The 15,637-nt window shown below is 46.9% G+C and overlaps 1 protein-coding gene across 1 annotated transcript in view; it reads left to right on the top strand.

The window, feature by feature from the left end:
• Positions 1 to 15,637, top strand: part of MYBBP1A (MYB binding protein 1a) — a 145,615-nt gene that overhangs the window by 109,839 nt on the left and 20,139 nt on the right. Inside the window, exons 22-24 of the mRNA XM_073574686.1 lie at positions 3,536 to 3,667; positions 4,011 to 4,079; positions 5,340 to 5,453. Of these exons, the coding sequence (XP_073430787.1) occupies positions 3,536 to 3,667; positions 4,011 to 4,079; positions 5,340 to 5,453 (315 nt within the window). The remainder of the gene's footprint in view (positions 1 to 3,535; positions 3,668 to 4,010; positions 4,080 to 5,339; positions 5,454 to 15,637) is intronic.

Here is a 15,637-nt window from a genome sequence, read left to right as displayed (position 1 = left end):
GCAACGATTCCCTGAGAAGAGTGGGAGGTTAGTGAGGCCGTGTCTCCTCATCTAGGACAGAGTAATACAGGGGGGTGTAAGATCACAATGAGAATAGCTAGGACCTCTTTCCAACAGTCTGCAAAAGGAGGGTAATACCTCATCAGGTGTATAAAATCTGCAGCCTCTTCCCATACCCTATGGCAATCTGCAGTGGTAGATCTACACATTTTATATAACACACTAGGTGGCAAGTAACATTAATGGATTATATACATTAGGATTAGCTTGTTATAACTTGCTGGTGAATCACACTGTGGGGAGTCAAGACCTTTCTCCAATCTTCTTCTGATAGGGAGGGTATTACTGTCCATTTTGCCTCAGCCAACGGTGGTGATGATGAACATATCCTGCTTAGTAACTGGGTGTATAAAAAGGAGATAAACCCCCTTGAGTCCCTGGTTCTTAAGCCCCCGTCACACATAGCGATCTCACCAGCGAGATTGCTGTGTGTGACACTGACCAGCAAACGGCCCCCCTGCCGGTTAACGCTGATCGTCCTGGAATAGCCAGGACATTTTTTTGATCGCTAGTCTCCCGCTGTCCAGCACGCATCGCTGCGTGACAGGTGGGAGACCAGCGATCAGCTGGTAACTAACGTACACATCGGGTATCTAAGGGATGTGCGTCACTTAGAAACTCGATGTGTACCTTGGTTACCAGCTCCCTGCATCAGCGCGCTGGTAACTAAGGTAAACGCAGGGTTTCTAAGCACCGTGTGGTGCTTAGAAACCCGATGTGTACCTTAGTTACCAGCGTGCTGATGCAGGGCGCTGGTAACCAAGGTACACATCGGGTTTCTAAGTGATGCGTGCTGCTTAGAAACCCGATGTGTACCTTAGTTACCAGCTCCCTGCATCAGCACGCTGGTAACTAACGTACACAACGACGCCGGGCATTCGGCGTCGCTGGTGCTGATCGCTGGTGAAGCTTCTGTTTGACAGCTCACCAGCGATCATGTAGCGACTCACCAGCGATCCTGACAAGTTGATATCGTTGTCGGGATCGTTGGTGAGTCGCTATGTGTGACGGAGCCCTTAGGATCCCTCTCAGGGGGTATGAGGATAGGAGAGAATTTTCGATGTGTGGGAACTAGGTATTTAGGGCATACCCTAGCTGCAGATATCTAAAAAGTGTGTCTGGGGACTTGATAGAGTTGTTGACATTAATCAAAGGAGGCAGGAACGCCCTGGATTTATACCTGCGCCAGTGGCTTGGCCCCTAAGCTGGGCATCTTGGGAAAGTAATGTACCAGTTTATTAAAGCTAGAGTAAACTTAAAGTCTGCAGCCTGTAATCTTGTGTAAATGTACACTGGGATGTGAGAGAAAGTAAAAGGAGCGCTAAACCTAGAAACGAATGAGCAAGCTTCACAAGGAATACAATGGTTTTTTTTTGGTTTTTTTTTTACTTTGCAGCAATTTTTTCATGATCCGATTCCTAAACCAGTCAGTCTTATATAAATCCTAAAGAGTAGAAGAGGAAACTCTCCTGATGATCACTTCTAACTTTGGAAAACTGAAGCCAAACCCTTTTAATAAGGAGAGAATGACTTGCTAATATTTAGTTTTCCTGCATTCGGGAAACCTTAGGGAGGAGTAACCTGCTACATGCATCTCTTACACAGGACAGTGAGAAGGAGAATGGTGACCTGGCTCCTCAGTGACAGAAATGTTCTCTAGTTCTCAGTTGTAATTTTAATTTGAGAGAATGGAATCAAATGAAACATGGCTATTGAGAGGAATTGCTCTGTTAGCTTTTCTTTTGTGCCTTTTCTATATTTTGTATTTGCCATAAGCTGTCTTTTCAGTTTTGGAAGAGCAGCTAAACCATGTGAATGATTGAATACTAGATTGTATGCAGCTTCAAAGCAGTTTTGTTTGGGTAACATTGCCGCTAGGTATAATGTCCCTTCTATTTCACTGTGTGTGTGTATGTACAGTATATATATATATATATATATATATATATACACTCACTGGCCACTTTATTAGGTACACCTGTCCAACTGTGTGTTAAGACTTAATTTCTAATCAGCCAATCACATGGCGGCAACTCAGTGCATTTAGGCATGTAGACATGGTCAAGACAATCTCCTGCAGTTCAAACCGAGCATCAGTATGGGGAAGAAAGGTGATTTGAGTGCCTTTGAACGTGGCATGATTGTTGGTGCCAGAAGGGCTGGTCTGAGAATTTCAGAAACTGCTGATCTACTGGGATTTTCACGCACAACCATCTCTAGGGTTTACAGAGAATGGTCCGAAAAAGAAAAAAAATCCAGTGAGCGGCAGTTCTGTGGCCGGAAATGCCATGTTGATGCCAGAGGTCAGAGGAGAATGGGCAGACTGGTTCGAGCTGATAGAAAGGCAACAGTGACTCAAATTGCCACCCGTTACAACCAAGGTAGGCAGAAGAGCATCTCTGAACGCACAGTGCGTCGAACTTTGAGGCAGATGGGCTACAGCAGCAGAAGACCACACTGGGTACCACTCCTCTCAGCTAAGAACAGGAAACTGAGGCTACAATTTGCACAAGCTCATCGAAATTGGACAGTAGAAGATTGGAAAAACGTTGCCTGGTCTGATGAGTCTCGATTTCTGCTGCGACATTCGGATGGTAGGGTCAGAATTTGGCGTAAACAACATGAAAGCATGGATCCATCCTGCCTTGTATCAACGGTTCAGGCTGGTGGTGGTGGTGTCATGGTGTGGGGAATTTTTTCTGGGCACTCTTTGGGCCCCTTGGTACCAATTGAGCATCGTTGCAACACCACAGCCTACCTGAGTATTGTTGCTGACCATGTCCATCCCTTTATGACCACAATGTACCCAACATCTGATGGCTACTTTCAGCAGGATAATGCGCCATGTCATAAAGCTCGAATCATCTCAGATTGGTTTCTTGAACATGACAATGAGTTTACTGTACTCAAATGGCCTCCTCAGTCACCAGATCTCAATCCAATAGAGCATCTTTGGGATGTGGTGGAACGGGAGATTCGCATCAGGGATGTGCAGCCGACAAATCTGCACCAACTGTGTGATGCCATCATGTCAATATGGTCCAAAATCTCTGAGGAATGCTTCCAGCACCTTGTTGAATCTCTGCCACGAAGAATTGAGGCAGTTCTGAAGGCAAAAGGGGGTCCAACCCCTTACTAGCATGGTGTACCTAATAAAGTGGCCAGTGAGTGTATATATATATTATAATATAATTTTTTTTTTGTTGTTGTTGTGAAGGCTGCATCTTTTAGTTTTCTCTATTTTTCTGAGGATGGTATTTCTTTAGGCCTTTGATAATGCCTCATTAATGAACGTCTGGACTAGGGGAGTAATTCGAAGGCTCATCAATTACATTGCAGTATTCTAGTCTGCGTTAATAAGGACATTTATTCACCATAAAAGCTTGGCCTTCTCAGCCTAATGAAATGTGACTGAAGCACTCTCCTGGCATTGCCACACACATTCTAAAATTCTCATTGCTCTTCTCTTCCCCAGGCTGTCTGTCTGGGCTACTTGGATCTTGAAAGAGTCACTTCCCTCTATAAAGAAGCTTTGCAGGGGTTCATGACCAAGAGAAATAGCCCTCTGACCTCCGCAATGTTTGTAGATCTCTTCAGTCGCTTTCCCGTGAGTACTTGCAGGTTCTGGGTAGAATTGCAGTTTAAGATTTCTTGCATCAGGTTTATACATTGCATGTTCTATATTAGAATTATGAAGGTCATGGTCATTCATTCATGTAGTCTTTGATGGGTTGTGCTACATTTATTATTATGCTCGTCTTGCCATGACAAGTTGTCTTCGCCATCTTCTGCCCGGTCCTCCAGAGAGGGAACCACTCATGGTCATCATCTCCGTACCATGGTGTATAGAGGGTGGTCCTTACACCTATTTTCAGTTGTTTGCTATTAATACTGTCAAACATTTTTTTTTCTTCATGATACATTTGTTTCTCTTGTTTTTTTTCTGTTAGTTTATTTGCAAGCCACTCTTGGGGATCATAATGAAGTCAGTTAAAGATGGCGCCCGGCAGCATCAGCAGGTCAGCACTTTTCTGGAGAAAGACTTTGCTTTCAAATGTACAATATTCCCTGACATGTAGGACACTTTAGTGGCCTAACAGTGAGACTGCAACGTAAAGACTTCCGACCCTATTTTATAGTGACATACAAGAGGAATTATGTAAAATTCCTAATTTCATTTGTGATTAATCTAACTCTTAGTTATTACTCTGCTGAGGTTTTAGTGTTAGAAGTTACAGGAGCAAAGCTGGCAGCTGCGCTGTGACCCATGATAACAATTCCTGTTTCGATGGCTGTCAAGATCAGCGCTGTCTTAGGGATGTTATGTAAATGACTTAATTGCATCAATAGCTGCATGTTAACCTTAAATATTGGCATTAACATGTATACTGTCTAAGGCTATGTGCACATGCTGCGGTTTCACCTGCGGGTTTTTCCCGCGGAACTGCAGGTAAAGTGACCTGCGGTTTCACACCTCTACTATGTTAAAGGTGTGAAACCGCAGCGGAATCCGCAGAAACAATTGACATGCTGCTGAAAAAAACCGCAGCAAAACCGCGCGGAAAAAAACGCGCAGAAAAAACCGCAGCGTGAGCACTGCAGTTTTGAAAACCCATAGGGTTACATGGTACTGTACCATGTCTGCGGAACTGCTGCAGTTCCGCAGGGCCAAAACCGCAGCGTGTGCACATAGCCTTAATCTGCTTTGAACCAAATGGTAAATTGGATACGCAAACCAGCTTAAAAAAATAAAAATATGAGGTATTGAGCCATAATATTGGCAGGTCATTTAACTTAAGAGCTGATATGTAGTATTGTGTTGGTAGATTTGTACAGCTCCTCTTTCTCCTGATCTGACATGGGGTGCGGAGAGAGGCTGCTGCCCTCAACAGTAATTGTGCAATTGTCTCAATCCCATATGGTTGGGCAGTCATGTGATCACATGTATGTGCGTTACATATTTCCTTCTTGGCTAAACTTTGTACATTTTTGATGCATCTTGCCGGCAGTGTTTGCGGTAGGTGTAATTGTAAACCACAGGTGGAAGTTATTCTTGAGACTTTGTATAAGCTGCAGCCACACTACATTCCTTTCAATAGAATTTCCATAGATGGCTTCCTGTGTGTTCTGCAGCGGTATCCTCGCTGATCTGCCAGTGTGTTCTCGGCATGCAAATAGGACAATCTTGTGTTCTCATTCATTGCCTATTAATAAGTCACTGCTTTTTCACTTTGCTTGGGGTAAATGTCAGTCCTTATACCGATACCTTTTAACCATAGGCACAAGCATGCAGCCTCCTTCTAAAAGCTCTGCAGAACCCCAGTCTAAAGCAGACCCTATCGCCTTCAGAGCAGCAAGATCTTATCAAAGAGGGGCTGACTCAGGTTACAGAGGTAAGTTGTTATTACATGCGAGGTTGTCCTTTCTGTATTCTGTAACAGTGTCTATGTTCACTTGTAAATGCGCGAGTATGTAGGGAGAGACTTGTCGGTCACTGCCAGCGGGGAGAAGCCGCCGAGGACCCACCTAAAAGATAAGTGCACAGAGTGGCTCAGTCCTCGGCAGATATTAAAAATGTTTTTTCTCTGAAACGCACGTGATAGCACATCCAAGGGTTGATACATTCTGCCCATGGCTTGGGCAGCATGTATCACCTGTTAGGTTTCTTTTAACACTTCAGGTGCCAGGGTGGACAATTAAAAAATCCAATAGGATTCACGATTAATTAGCTTTTTGAATCTATTTGAATGATGATTAGGTATCTGTTTTAATATAATACCACAAAAGGTAATAAGTCACCCAAAATTCTCTTGGTAATTAATGTGTATACAGCAATGACGACCTTAAAAAATAACCTTATTTTAAACCAAATAAAACCCCCAAGATTATTTACAAGCAGACAATACATATAATCTACATGGTTTCAAATACATGCAGCTATAACCTGTAAAGTGCTCATGGTGCAACCAATGCAAGTAAAAAATGGAAGGATCTCACACTTAGATTGATACTCCTTTTCATGGAGGCACTGCACTAGAAAAATGGGGGGAATGTATAACCCCTAAACTCCCCTGTCATGCTCCATATGAAAGCTCCTGCTTTAACATGGGCAGTAACCAAAAGATCACCAAATTTTGGCACCCCAACCACCATCTCCCCCACCTCATCCCTATGCATTTTGGCTTTGTTTCAATGGCTTCTTCATGGGAATATAAATATTTTGGGGCAAGTAGAAGATGGGTAGCAAGATATGTAAGTGGCCTTGCAGTGGCACTATGCCTTATATAGGATGTCTAAAGCTGATCCTCTGTGGTTCCAGATGACCTACACAGGACAAGAGATCCTTCCGTTTTTTTCTTGCACTGGTTATGCTGTGAGCACTATATGTTATATCTGCATGTATTTGAAACCATGTATGTTATATGTATTGTCTGCTTTTAAGTGATCTAATACCCGACTGGGGATTTTATTTGATTTAATTAAATGTTATGGTTTAAGGTACTCTTTGCTGTATACACCTCTGTTCTAATATAGTCATGGAATTATTTTTTTTTTCCCCATGACTGCACCGCTCGAGAGAGGGGATTTACCCAGCAATGACAGGAACCTCTCCCCGACATCAGTTAGTTTCCTGTCCTTGAGAGAACTTGTATATGAAGAGTCAGGTGTCGAAAGGAACGGAAGAAGACTTATCCAGGCCCGGCCCGGTTGCCAGGAAGAACAGCTCCTTGCTTGTAATGCTGGTGTCAGGTCCAGGAAGCACCCCCGCAGGTCCAGTAGAGGCCATGCTGATGTTAGCGGCGTAGACTTTCTATGTGTCTCCCGGCTGCCGTAACATCTCGGTTCTGCGCATCCATAGGGGGCGTGCGCGCCGGTGACTTCAGGTCCGGAGAAGGCATCCACATGAGTGAAGATACTGTTGTCCGGTCCGAAATTGGAAAATGGGCTTTGAACACCAAAGAGTTTGCTCCAGCTCTACTTTCCAATGTAGTTGTGGAGTAGCAGTCACAACGGCAGCGCCATAATAGGTGCAGCAGTGGGAGTTGCACGTTCTTGTTGGTTTTACAAGGAAAGACATTAGAAATGTAGCACAAAGCTTAAAAACGTTACCCCTCTTGTGGCAGAAGAAACTCTGCTCAGCATGTATCCAGAAAACTATTTGTGAGGAATCCCCGACTTCCCTAAGATCATAATCCATAAAGAAAGCGATAGAAAGGGGAAGAAGAAAACCGGAACGTTATCATCTGATTCAGATGGATCTGTAAAGTCAGAAGGTGAATGTGTAGTAGTAGAGCACAGTACACCTGGCAGGAGGTGCACAAGTAGGAGCCCAATCTGTTGTATAATATCTATAAAGAACTTGGCATTCAATTGATGTAGAAAAAAGATGATTTATTTGCAATCCACAGTTAACATATGTGACATTTCGGACTCAGTTTAGACCTTCTTCAGATATACGGATTGCCATAGAAGGATATAGGACTCAATGCTGAAACTATACAGGATACAGTGCATCTAGAAAGTGGGAATACTACTAAAGGTATGGCACCTATAAGAGTCAACAGTATAGCAATAGAAGGGGAGAAAGAAAACCAGAATGTTATCTTCTGATTCGGATGATTCCATAAAGTCAGTGGGTGAATATGGACCTGATTCTTGTTCCTCTTCATTCTCTGGCGGTACAAGGGGTAGACCGTGCTTCCCTATAGAAGACAGACAGATTGGTCAAGACTGTAAGGGTAAGGGTTACCATGGGCAGTGAGCCTTTCTAACGCTGCTTGTAGAGCGCTATGGTTCAAAATGTTAGCCATGGTATGTCGAATCTAAAACCAAGTTGTTACTCTCCATCACACAAAATGGATCTCTTTGGTTGGGTTCTGGATGACATCCTGGAAAAAGCTGGTGATTGAAGGGAGTTCCCATTTTGTCCATCCTGGAGTATAAAAGGTCGTTTCAGAGTAGAAGGTACTGCTGGAGAAGACCTATCAGGGACCAAGACAAATGGGAAGGCAAAAGATGAAAACTTTGTGGATTCATGTATGGGGTCTCTCCTTGGGTAGCAGGGAGAAAGTCTTCTCAGTGATGCCATTTCTTGGGTAGGGGGGCTTTCACTCTTCCACACTGCCTGGGCAAGAATTTCATCCTATGGCTGTATTCTATGTATAGTGGAATCAGGACTGAGGTTAGAATTTCGGACTCTTCCTCCTCAAACGTTTGCAGTAACAAACCCCAGGAAATCTTGGGGTGAACAGTTAGCCCTGGAGGCAGATGTTTTGAATCTAGTGCAGAAACTGATTCTCATAGAGGTACCAGATGAAGAGGAAAGAAGAGATTCTTTTCCCTGCTCTTGATAAAGATGCCAGATGGCACCTTCAGAACCATCATCAATTTTAAGAGTCTGAACCAAGAAGGAAAAATTCCATACACTGGTTGATAAGCGGTCTTTAATAAATTATATGTCAGTAACTAGACAACAGAGGAAGAGCCAGTCATTTGTTTCCTTCCAGGGCTCTAGGAAAGGCCTTAACACACTGGCCGCTGCCCACTTATATATCAGTAGCTGATTTTATTCTTTCAGCGCTGCCTACTTATATATATGTACACCAGGTGAATCAAAATTATACAGTATTATATGAACAATATTAGTGTCCTAGGGACTTTCCCTTAGCATCTCAGTAATGTCTTCAGCAGATAGCCACTGATTGGTCATCTGGTAGCATGCAGGCTGCCCTGGGTAATGACGTCAATCTGTTAAGTGTCAAGGGCTCCCCAGCTAGATGGATTAGGGAAACCATTAAGTTAGGCTAGTTTCACACTAGCGTTTTTTAGTGCTGCGCTTCCTGCGCAATAGATTCACATACAAAAAACGCATCATGCGTTTTGTATGTGTTTCCTTCATGCGTTTTAACCAGTTTCTGGCCATGTTAACTCTTAAAACGCGTGCGATTTTAAACGCATTCCATGCGTTCCATGCGGAAGCGTGCACCTGCGTTTTTTTGAGACAGGTCGGACGGACCAAAAATGTAGCAAGTTGCGTCCGGCGCGCCTAGGCGCACACTACAAAAAAACGCATGCAAATGAAAACGCATACGAACGCGTGCATACGCTAGACCATGCACCCCCATGTTAAAGATAGGGGCGCAGGACGCATGCGCATGGACGAGCACGAAGCGCAGCGCTAAAAAATGCTATTGTGAAACCAGCCTTAGCCTACTCTATTGGTGTATCAGTCCCAGAAAGTATAAAAGCTCATTCTACTCAGTCGGTCATGACCTCTTGGTCAGAGAAGGCAGGTAATGTAAGGCAGCAACATGGTCCTCTCCTTCAACCTTCCACAAGCATTATAGGCTTGGTCTGACCTCCTCTGCTAATCTATCCTTTGGGAGAAGGGTTGTACAAGCAGTGGTCACTCCTTAAGTTGGATTTGGTTTTTTTGTAAATCTCTCGTGTGCTGTCATGGGGAAAGGAAACCACTAAATTACTTACTGGTAATGGGATTTTCCAGAGCCCATGACAGCACCCTTTTATTCCCCTCGTCAGTAGCATTGGTGTGTGCTTGTAGAATCTTAGGTGTATAGTCTAGATGGTGTTGTAGTTATTGTCTGGTGGCGGTATGTACATGTAACTGTCTTGGAGGTCCTCTCATGCTCTTTAACCCAACTGATGGGGGGGGGGGGGGGGGGGGTTCCACCCTTTTATTCAGGAGGTTCCTGTCCTTGATGGGCAGATCCCATATTTTGTGGTGCTGTCCTGTGCTCTGGAAAATCTCAATACCGGTAAGTAATTTCAGCATTTTGTTTGTATGCGCTAATAAAAAATATTTGGCTAAACTATGATTAAAAACACCACCATTCTTAATACTGTACCTATGTTTGTTAATTCGACAGTGAATAGGTTGTATTATCCTTCCAACATATTGTACTTCCATCCTAGCACCTGAGGGGTTAAATGAAACTATTGCGAACACTCGTTAGAAAACATAATTTTTTCCAATTAAATGAAGTCCTGACTCATACTAATCAATGTATGTTTTATAAGGCTATGTGCACACGTATGCAGAAAATTTCTGTATAAAAACCGGACTCCTTCCCAGAAAACGCACGTTTTTATGCTTTTTTCCGCGCGTCTCCAGACACAGAAATAGCCAGAAATGCCGATTTTTCAGCGAAATTAATGAGCATGCTGCGTTTTTTACCGAAAAGCGTTTTTTTTTTTGCTGAAAAAAACGCATCAATATGCACAAAAAGTGCAAAATGCATTAAAATGAATAGGAAGCTTCTTTTAAGCGGATTTTTTGGCAAATACGCGAAAAAAATTGCGAAAAAAATTGCGAAAAAAATGCTGTGTGTGAACACAGCCTGATTGTTTCAAATTTATATGTCAGTTTAAAGAAAAAAAATTCTTGTTTGTGTTTCCTGTTGCATGTGATTCAGGCTGTGTCCTTAATTGATTCACAAGTGAAAAATACATCACCTCCAACCCCTATAAATGGGGGGTGAATTCTGCTGTGCCTTATACCTTGGGATGGGAATGATTTCATCCAATCCCTGTAACATTGTTTTCAATGTCAGCCACCACTGCCAATCCTTCTCCTATACCCTACATCAGTGTTCCCCAACTCCAGTCCACAAGAGCCACCAATACATCATATTTTCAGGATCTAATTAGTATCATTTAGGCTACTTTCACACTTGCGTTTTTTGCGCTGCGTGCGCAGTGCAAACGCACATAAAAAAACGCATCATGCGTTTTTCTCGTTCGCCTTATTGGGGGACACAGAGACCATGGGTGTATGCTGCTGCCACTAGGAGGCTAACACTATGCACAAAAAAAGGTTAGCTCCTCCTCCGCAGTGTACACCCCACCGACCGGCAGGAAATTCCTCAGTTTAGCTTAGTGTCAGTAGGAGGAGGTGGACACGGGTCTTTCATCAGACCCATATCTACCTCAGCGTGCGTCATTTCTTTTCAGGTTATCCGGAGGGATACAGAGTGAAGAGTCACATCTGTAGTCCCACAAAGAGACTATGAGTACGGCGTGTACTGCCACCCCGTATCCTCATAGGTCTCTACAGCAGGACCAGGAGATCCGAACACGGATGTGTGTCAGGCGATCCAGATGGTCCTCCCACCCACTCGCCCACCAGAGCCTGTCGGTCGGATGAGGCGCGGATACTCTTCGTGACAACACACGCTGGATGAAGGTACCTTTATTCATAGAGACGGATCAGGCAGGGTAAGTATGAGGCCCGGGTCCCATTCTCCTCAGCAGCTCCAGTGGTCACTGTGGCAGTGCTGCGACGCCTCCGCGCTTCCCGGCGGCCGCCACATTTAATTCAGGCCCCGGCTTATCGGCCTGTTGTGCCGCAACTTGCCCCCAGTGCATTTCTAGGGGTTTTTTTTTTTTTCTCCCTTCCGGCCCCAGCGTGCCTCAGGAGCGGTCACCGCGGCAGTGCTTCGGGGCCTCCGTGCCGATAGGCGGCCGCCTCATCTAATCCAGGTCCCGGCTTCATCTTGGACCTTGTCCTGCGTCACGGCCACGCCCCCCGCCTTCTTTCTCGGGCGGGCTTTACTCCCACCCGCTTTAAGCCTGCCCACCGCCTTCTCCCCTCACTCTAAGTCTCCCTGAGGCGGCGCTGTCTCCACCCACCCCAGTCTGGATAGGACGGCGCCATTTTTAGCATCGGCGGTTAGCCCCGCCCATCTTCTTCCTCGGTCTCTGCAGGGAAGCGCGCGCTTCCTGCTCTGTTCTCAGGCTGCTGCCATTTTCACAGCCTGTCAGCCGGACGCTGTCCTATCTGCCGTGCCCCCTGCAAGCCCAAACGAGCCGTGCACCTTCATTTGCTGGAAGCTGCGACAGGACACCAGACCGTGAGTAGCTCTGCGACTGCAGACTGACACCCTCCTCTGCCTCCTGTCCCCCAACCTTCTGGCACTGCTCAGTGACTGTCCGTCAGTATGTCTAATTCTAAGTCTGACCGCTCTCGTCCTCCTGCCTCCTCTTGCACCTTAGTTAAGTACTTTTCGTGCTCTTCTTGCAATCGCAAACTTCCCTCAGGTCAGTCCACTCCCCTCTGCCTAGACTGCAGCAATCCGATTCAGCCTGACGCCGCCCAGGAGCCATCTACTGCTCCATGCGAGAGTGAACCCCCCATTCCTAGCTGGGCTTCGTCTCTCTCACAATCGGTGGCAGACCTCACCAAGGTGTCTCAGTGCCTAGTAGCCGTTCTTGATAAGTTGCCCCTGGACACTTCTGCAGGGTCCAGCAGGTCTCAAGAGATTCCATATGAGCCAGCCAGCGTTAGTCGCAAAAGACCCAGGCAGGATCTCCAGCCGGATGCCTCGCCTCGTCCCATCTCACCGCATAGTCCTTCTCAGCAGCCTCCCTCCCGGGCCTCCTCTCCCGAGTCAGGTGAAGCGTTCTCGGACAGGTCTTCTGAGGGGATTTTAGAGCTGGATTTGGACCAGGATGCGAACATGAACGTTACGGTGCAGAACCTCATTGCAGTGATTCACCAGACCTTTGAGATTGCTGACCCCCCCTGCGAAATCCTCAGATCAGGAGGTTTCGTTCAGACGGGCGGAAACACCCTCCAGGGTATTTCCTTTCCATTCCGAGTTTGGAAAGATTTTTACCAGGGAAAGAGAAGATCCGACCAGACGCTTTCAAAGAGGAAAGCGTCTCGGCGTACTGTACCCGTTTGCTAAAGAGCTCATGGACAACTGGTCTGCTTCTCCCTCGGTGGACCCGCCTGTGTCCAGACTTTCTAATAACACGGTTCTCCCGCTTTCAGGCGTGGCGTCCCTAAAGGATTCTAATGATAGGATTATAGAATCCCTAGCTAAGTCTGCATTTGAAGCGGCTTCAGCGGCGGTGTGTCCAATCTTTGCTTCATCTTGGGCAGCAAAGGCCATAGCTACTTGGGCAGAGGATCTTCGTCAGGGCATCCTAGATAAAGCACAACCAGAGCGATTGGCCGATCTCGCCAATCAGATTTCCCATGCGGGGGATTATCTACTTTCTGCTTCTTTGGATGCCGCATCCTGCGCAGTTCAGGCGTCAAGCAACGTTGTGGCAATCCGACGTACAATTTGGCTCAAGGCCTGGCAGGCGGACTTGTCTTCTAAAAAGTCTCTTACTAATCTGCCTTTCCAGGGAGTACGCCTCTTTGGATCCCAATTGGACCAGATCATTAAGGACGCCACCGGAGGCACGAGTTCCCTCCTCCCTCAGTCCAAGCCTCGCAGACCTCCACTAAGGCGTCAGTTTCGACCCTTTCGGGCTTTCCGCCGTTTCAATACGGCGGAGAACCCATCCAACCAACAAAGACCGCAGGCGCACCAAGACAGAAAGAAAGTTTCCTTCAGGCCCACTCCTTCCTGGCGATCCCACTCTGCCCAGGGCAGACCATCCAGATCCAGATCTGGACGGTCTACATCGGCATGACTATCGTCGGACTCCCGAGGGTCCCTTCCAATTGGGAAGTCGACTTCTTTTCTTCAGGGACGTCTGGCTGGCCTCAGTAGAGGACGCTTGGGTCAGGGAGGTTGTATCGTTAGGATACAAGATAGAGTTCGTCTCTTTTCCACGGGATCGTTTCTTCGAATCCCGTCCTCCAAAAGATCCAGCCTTGATCCCGGGGTTCTTTACGGCCATCACCTCTCTCCTCAGTTCCGGGGTGATTTTGCCCGTTCCCGACTCGGAGCGGTTCACAGGATTTTATTCGAACCTTTTTGTGGTGCCGGAAAAAGGCGGGGCGGTCCGTCTCAACAAGAGAGTACGCCTTCGCCACTTCCGGATGGAGTCGGTTCGTTCGGTAATCGCTTCCATGGAGGGGCAGGAATTCATGGGTTCAATAGACATCCAAGATGCCTATCTACATGTGCCCATATTCTCCGGACATCAGAAGTTCCTGCGTTTTGCGATTCGCTAGGAACATTACCAGTTCGTCGCGCTCCCCTTCGGTCTCGCCACCGCTCCCAGAGTCCTCACGAAGATCATGGCTGCGCTGATGGCCTTGTTGACGATCAGAGGTCTCGTTCTTTTTCCGTACCTCGACGATATTCTGATCAAAGCTTCCTCTTTTCCACAGGCTTGCCTGAGTTTGACGATCGTCCTAGACACCCTTTCCAATTTCGGGTGGATCGTCAACAGGAAAAAATCCTGTCTGATTCCTTCTCAACGTCTTGTGTTTCTGGGCCTGCTGTTCGACTCTCGTCGGTCAAGGGTCTTTCTCCCACGAGAGAAGATTCTCTCCCTGCAGCAGGATGTACGATCGCTGCAGACCACACGATTTCCGTCTCTCCGAACAGCTATGAGGGTCCTGGGGAAGATGGTGGCGGCGATAGAGGCAGTTCCCTTTGCCCAATTTCACGCGAGACCTCTCCAGCACGCCATTCTGTCAAGGTGGAACAGGTCGGCTCTGTCCCTCGATCGCCCTGTACGTCTTTCATGCGGTCACTCAACTGGTGGTTGACGTCACCTCTTATCCACTTAGGTCGGTCTTTTCTTCCCATTCTCTGGCAGATTGTAACAACGGATGCCAGCCTCCTCGGCTGGGGTGCAGTGTTCCGCAGGGGCTTGCCTGTCCGGGTTCAGACAGACAATGCCACAGTGGTGGCATATGTCAACCGCCAAGGAGGGACACTGAGTGTCTCAGCTCTGGCAGAAGTGACTAAGATTCTTCATTGGGCAGAGATTTCTGTCCCGACAATTTCCGCGGTACACATTCCCGGCGTAGACAACTGGGCCGCCGATTTTCTCAGCCGCGAGGGTCTCGCGGCGGGAGAGTGGTCCCTACATCCGGAGGTGTTTCATCTGCTCTGCCGTCGATGGGGAACCCCGGATGTCGACATGATGGCGTCTCGCCTCAACAGGAAAGTCCCACAGTTTGTTTCCAGGTCCCGAGACCCTCTGGCAGTTGGCGCAGACGCTCTGGCCATTCCTTGGTCGCAGTTCGAACTCCCCTACCTGTTCCCTCCTCTGCCGCTTCTTCCCAAGCTGTTGAAGAAGATCAAAGCAGAAGGAATTCCAGTCATTCTCATCGCCCCGAATTGGCCCAGAAGGTCATGGTTCGCGGACATTGTCAACCTTCTCGCGGACGCCACCTGTAAGCTTCCAGACAGGGCAGATCTACTGTCTCAAGACCCGATTTACCACCCCAATTCTCGGTCGCTCAATTTAACGGCGTGGTTGTTGAAACCAAGGTTTTAAAACGGGCAGGATTCTCCGATCGAGTAATTCATACCATGATCCGAGCAAGAAAGCCATCATCTTCCAAAATTTATTATCGTACTTGCAAGGCCTATTTCACCTGGTGTGAGGCAAATGACATGGCGCCCATGTGCTTTTCGCTCCCTTCTGTTCTGGCGTTTCTTCAGGCAGGGATGGATGTGGGACTTGCCCTCAGTTCTTTGAAGGGTCAAGTTTCGGCGCTGACCATTTTATTTCAGAAGACGTTGGCCTCCCGCCCTCAGGTCAAAACCTTCATGGCGTGGCTGACACGGCTCCTCCGTACCGAGCGCCCGTGGTTCCATGGGATCTTAATCTGGTTCTTGAGGTTCTGCAAGGTTCTCCT

Source organism: Dendrobates tinctorius, unplaced genomic scaffold (genome assembly GCF_039654945.1).
Source record: "Dendrobates tinctorius isolate UK_male_01 unplaced genomic scaffold, ASM3965494v1 ptg000007l, whole genome shotgun sequence".
In the NCBI taxonomy this organism is placed as follows: Eukaryota; Metazoa; Chordata; class Amphibia; order Anura; family Dendrobatidae; genus Dendrobates; species Dendrobates tinctorius.
This window is presented reverse-complemented; position numbering and strand designations above follow the sequence as displayed.